At 47.5% G+C, this 5,434-nt stretch overlaps 1 protein-coding gene across 1 annotated transcript; it reads left to right on the forward strand.

Annotated features, from left to right (window-relative positions):
* The first annotated feature begins 1,757 nt into the window (after nucleotides 1–1,757).
* DUSP12 (dual specificity phosphatase 12) lies at nucleotides 1,758–5,187 on the forward strand. Its single transcript, XM_036402309.1, has 6 exons — nucleotides 1,758–2,049; nucleotides 2,129–2,242; nucleotides 2,325–2,443; nucleotides 3,387–3,483; nucleotides 3,888–4,074; nucleotides 4,591–5,187. The coding sequence occupies exons 1-6, from the start codon at nucleotides 1,781–1,783 to the stop codon at nucleotides 4,750–4,752; spliced, it is 948 nt and encodes a 315-aa protein (XP_036258202.1). The 5' UTR covers nucleotides 1,758–1,780; the 3' UTR covers nucleotides 4,753–5,187.
* The last annotated feature ends 247 nt before the right edge of the window (nucleotides 5,188–5,434 follow it).

A 5,434-nucleotide genomic window follows, 5' to 3' on the forward strand; every position in this document is an offset into this window, starting at 1 on the left:
AGAGAAACATCACTTTTCCTAGAACTAATTTGCATGGGTCCAGCTCAGAAGTCCTTTATGGTCCTAGAGGGTCATCTAAAGGGGTCTCTGGTGGTTATACTCACTGAGTGCCCCTGAGAGGAAAGCTAATGTCTTCACAAACAATTTGATGGGTAAAGGTATGGGTGTTAAAGTCTTTGACATGGGTCTTAATGTCTCTGCCAACTTTGGGCAGCAGGTTTGTTGCAAAGCCCAAAGAGCTTGGTTCCTGAAAAAGACAAGGGTCTGCACAAGCCTGAACTTCTGAATTTTGGGGTAAAATAGTAGGTTCAAGGGGGGAATGTGTGGCAGGCAGTTCAGGAAGGCTGTACCTGCCGAGTACCTCAGCAATGGGGAAAGGAAGAGGGCAACACATGGCCGGGAGTTTAGGATAAAAGGCAGCTGTGCCCTCCGAAACCTCAAGAAAGAAAACCTTACGGGTGTGTGCCCCAGTGAACTCTCCCTTTATTCGAATAAAGTTGCAGGACACCTCTGTCTCCTTTATAGACATAAACCTCTGGTGTTTGTGGATTTTCCTGACACCCCTAATGACCTTGACTTGATGTAGATGACCTTGGCTTGAACTTCTTTTAGGGCATGCCCTGTTGCTTCTTGTTACATGGTGTGAAAAATGCATATTTTATGATTGGCTTTTCACAAATATTAAAATGAATATTATATGTGTTGTGTTAGAAAGTAATGCTGTATTAATTCTCTTAAGTAGTGTGTTAAATATAGTTTTAGGTTATAACAAAATGTTAAAATAGAAACTATGCTATGTAGGATACTTTTTTTCTAAAGAAAGGACTCCCACTGAGATAGCAGTCACAGGACACCTAAATCTTTCAGAAAAAAAGAATTTATTGCTCCATTGTCAGGAGAAATGAACATCTTCCTGCCTCACTCGGGCAGGATGACGCCGTTAGGATTATGAGGAAGAAGTTGCTGATGACCAGACAGAATCCTGTGTTTGAATGAATTTATGCATCATGTATGAGGTGTATGAATATGCAACAGGCTATTGTTTTTAAGGGTTAATCCTCTGTTAACGGGTGCCCTTTTTCAGGATTGTACTGCCAAGAAAAAGGTACCTGGACATCCGTAACTCTTGTTGCTATTGTCTCATATTGTCCTAATTTAAATTGTCCAAATTATTATTATCCTAATTATATTGCTAGTTTTATAACCATTTTATTACTATTAAACTTTTAAAATTTTAAAAACAAGTGATTGGCGTTTTTGACACATGGCTTTGCTACAAAAGCCACTATATTCCTAATTCTCTGTTCATCCATTGGTTCCAGTTATATTCAGCATCCTGTGTGTCTACTTTTATACTCCTTTATCTATTTTGCTGGTTAGTATTTAAGTTCTATTTAGCAGCTTCAAGGGGAACTGAAAACTTCTATTCTCTGTGTTGTCTGTCAGGAGTCTCCCCCACTGGAGATACTCCAGAACCGTCTGGACACAATCCTGTACCGTGTGCTCTTGCACGATCCTGCTTGAGCGGGGAGGTTGGACCACAGTGGTCCCTTGCAACCTGACCGCTCCTGTGACTCATATTTGTTTTCTGAGCACTTGTAAGGAGACAGAAGGGTGGGGGGAAAAAAGACGAGTTAAGACGGACGAGGTGAGGAGAGAGCCTCCCCGGTAAGCACAGCTGCGTCACGATTGCTACGGAAATTACAATTTCCACACTGGCAAGGGAAGCGGAAAGCGCTGCCGTGCCGGGGGCGGCGCTTCCCTCCCGGCTCCCGCAGCCATGGCGGCTCCCGGCGGGATGGTGCCAGTGCTGGAGGGGCTCTACGTGGGCGGCGCGGACTCCTGCTCGTCCCCGGCGGCGCTGTCGGCGGCGGGGGTGGTGGCGGTGCTGACGGTGGACGCGGAGGAGCCGCCGGCCGTGCCGGGGCTGCGGGCCATGCACGTCCGGGCGCGGGACGAGCCCGGCGCGGACCTGCTGAGCCGCCTGGACGAATGCGCCGCGTTCCTGGGCGCGGCCCGGGCGGGCGGCGGCGCCGCGCTCGTCCGCTGGTGAGCCCGGGGCCGCGGCGGGGCCCGGCGCTGCCCGCGGCCGCGGCGCTGCCGCTGACGGGCCGCCCTTGCCTTGCAGCCACGCCGGGGTGAGCCGCAGCGTGGCCGTGGTCGCCGCCTACCTGATGAAGACGCAGGGGCTGGGCTGGCAGGAGGCGCTCGCCGCCGTGAGGGCCGCCAAGCCGGACGCGCAGTGAGTACCCGCCCGCGCCCCATGGCCCGCCCGGCCCGGCCGGCGCCCCCCTCACCCCGCTCTGCTCTCGGCCCCGCCGCAGGGTGAACTCGGGCTTCCAGGCGCAGCTGAAGCTCTACGAGGCGATGGGGTGCGCCGTGGACACCAGCAGCGCGCTCTACAAGCGGTACCGGCTGGAGATGCTCAGCCAGAGGTTCTCCGGTGAGTGGCAGCAGCGCAGGTGCGCGGAGCAGAGTCGCAGCAGGGGAACGGGCTGGAACAGGCTGTCCCGGAATGAGCCCTGTCAGAGGGGCTGGACTTCGAGTGTGGTCCTCAAAGGAGCCGAGCCTGCACTTGGCCAGGGCAAGCATTCACCTTACACCAGCCCTAGGGAATCACAGCTCATCAGTGGGAGAGGGGGGAAAAATGTGCCTTTGGGAGACGCGTGGGAAATGAGATCTGTAAGGAGCTGCGCTCTTTAGCAAAGTGCAAAAAATGGTAAAGGTCAGTTTGATATTTTTCGTGATTTTTACATCCCTGGCAAGGCAAACAGCATCCTCAGAAAATATGTCAATGTGATGAAAAAAATAACATGCAAAACTTGAGATAAAGTTGAAATGCAGGTAATGAAGTAAATTTTCCTCTTTTAATTTGCAAGAGATACATGTGCATCGGCGTAATTTTATAATAAAATAGTAATCTGTAGCTTTTCTTGCAAGATCTGAGTGTTGCATCACAGTACTGTTGCCCTCTATGTACCATTATCCTTAGCAGTTTGCAAGCTGACTTTGTCAAATTGTCCCATTTGCAAGCTGACTTTCTGTATTTTGGGCACTCAAACATTGGCACAACTGCTCAGAAACCTCCTCTACCATTACTTTCTGCTGAAGTAAGAACATAAAGCAAAATATCATTATTTCCATGGTTGAGGCCGTAGTCTAGATCCCAGTTCCTTGCATTAAGCAAATCCCAGTTTTAGGCATGGTGGGATGAGGCTCTTTTGTTTTTAGCTTAATCTATTGGAATTGGTGAGAGAGCAAATGAAAGGGAAGAAGGTGGCTCCTGCAGGCTGTGACTGGGGCAGAGACACACTCCTGTCTCATTCCCAGGAATGCAGCGTGGCTGAGCTGACCTGATTCACAACATGGTCCTGACCCCTCTGCAGAACCTCAAGACTTGCCCCGAGAAGTCTTTGCAGTTGATCCTACCACTATATGTCAAACTTTGAACACAGAGGTTCTCTACAGATGCAGGAAATGCAGGTACTTTATATATTGAAAAAATACGTACTTTTATATATTTATAAAATGCTTTATAGTTCTCCTTAAAATGTCATTGTGAAATTTTCTCAAGAGTAGAATAACCAGTGTGAATCAATGGGCATGTCATTGTTGTCAGGTCAGGGATGAGCTGTTGCCTAAGTTTCTATACTGTGTTTGCAAAAAAAAAAAAAAAAAAAAGTCAAAACTACAAAATACAAAAGCTTTTGTTCCCTGGAGTGGTGCTTGTGAACCTTCTAGACTAATCAAAAAACATGTATAATTTGTACTCCTGTTTAACTATTCAGAGTCAGGAGGCCCATATCCTTATTTTCTATTGTCTGTAGATTTGCCCAGTTAAAAAACCCGTTTGTTTTACTTCTTTTTTCCCGTGTCCTGGAGGGCAGACGTGCTCTGTTCCGTAGCTCCAGCATTTTGTCCCACACGGAAGGAATGGGACCGACAGCCTTTGCCCACAAGAGGATAACAGAGTCTGCACGGCTTTCTGGGAATGGCCAGGAAAAGTGCACCTCATACTTCATCGAGCCTGTGCAGTGGATGGAACCGGCATTGCTCGGAGTAATGGAAGGACAGGTGAAATGGAGCATGTGCTTTTTAGTCTTTGGATTTTTGGTTTGGGTTTTTTTTTTTTTGCAAAGGCAGAATTGTGTTTCTTCCCTGAAAGGAAAACCCCCACACAAGGTCCTAGGCCTCCCCAGCCTTTTTGATGTAAATTTCACAGCTTATGGGCAGATGCTTAAATGTAAAATACTCTTTCATAAGGAAACGAGCTGATGCACTGCTTGTGCTGACAACAACAGCCAGGATCTTGGAGAGGGTTTATCTGTTTGTTTCTATTATGAGAAAGATTTGTGGCACTTCAGAAGCCTGTTGTGGTCTCAGGCTGACCGAGTCCTTTGGACCCTGGTAAAACTGTCTTGGAATCCCACCAGGTCCCAGCGGCTGCATCTCCACACCCTTCCATCTGCCAGCACAGCTGCCTGCTACACCCCAGGGCTAAAGAGCCCTTCCAGTTTGGCTTTTTGGCCTATTTCTAACTAAGTCCACATCAACACATGTCTTAGACTGAGTCCTGGGTCTTTCTTGCAGCTTCTGTGTCCCAAATGCTCGTCAAAGCTGGGCTCCTTCAGCTGGAGGGGGGACCAGTGTTCCTGTGGCCGCTGGGTGACACCGGCCTTCCAGATCCACAAAAGTCGAGTGGATGAAGTGAGGACATTGCCTGTTGGTAACTTCCAGACTGCCAAAACCTGAACTCATCGCTTCACTTCGTGGATTTCTTAACATCCACTGAGAAGTAGTAGTCCACGGTTGCCAGGAAATGAGCTTATGACTTCCAGCCCTTTGTGAGGTGGTGGAATTACTTGAAGACCTTCAGCTTGATGTATCTCTTAATATATTCTATGAAATACCAGAACACTTTCTTCAAAGAGGTGTTACAGAGTGATCAAATCTACAAAATGGGCCAAGTGTGATGTTTTTAGTGTATTCTTCATGTATGTGTTGCTGTTTACAGAAGGTCTCAACTCCTTATTCAAAAGGAGTTGCTGTGGCCAGTAGTGCTGCTCAGCTTCTGATCCAAAGTGCCAAGTGCCCTCAAATGGTACAACTACAGTTGTTTTGCTTGCATGGCAGCAAGAGGCAAACTTACAGTTATACTTTTATTGTATTAAAGTAATGCTAAAAATACCTGCTCCAAGAGTATTTACTACTTGTAACTCATTCATGTAACATGTGAGGAGATTGTGCAAGCTGTAATGGAATGGGAGAACTGAAGTAGAGCCCATGCCAAATAACTGCTTGCAGTTTTGAAGAAATCCCTCAAGTGATGAAGTAATTTTTTCTAAGCAAGCTGTCATCTTTTGTGATGGGCTGCTGTGTACACCACTGTTTAGCATAGGTTTGGTTTGACATAACAAAAATAGGACAGATAAAA

Source organism: Molothrus ater, chromosome 2 (genome assembly GCF_012460135.2).
Source record: "Molothrus ater isolate BHLD 08-10-18 breed brown headed cowbird chromosome 2, BPBGC_Mater_1.1, whole genome shotgun sequence".
Classification (NCBI taxonomy): domain Eukaryota; kingdom Metazoa; phylum Chordata; class Aves; order Passeriformes; family Icteridae; genus Molothrus; species Molothrus ater.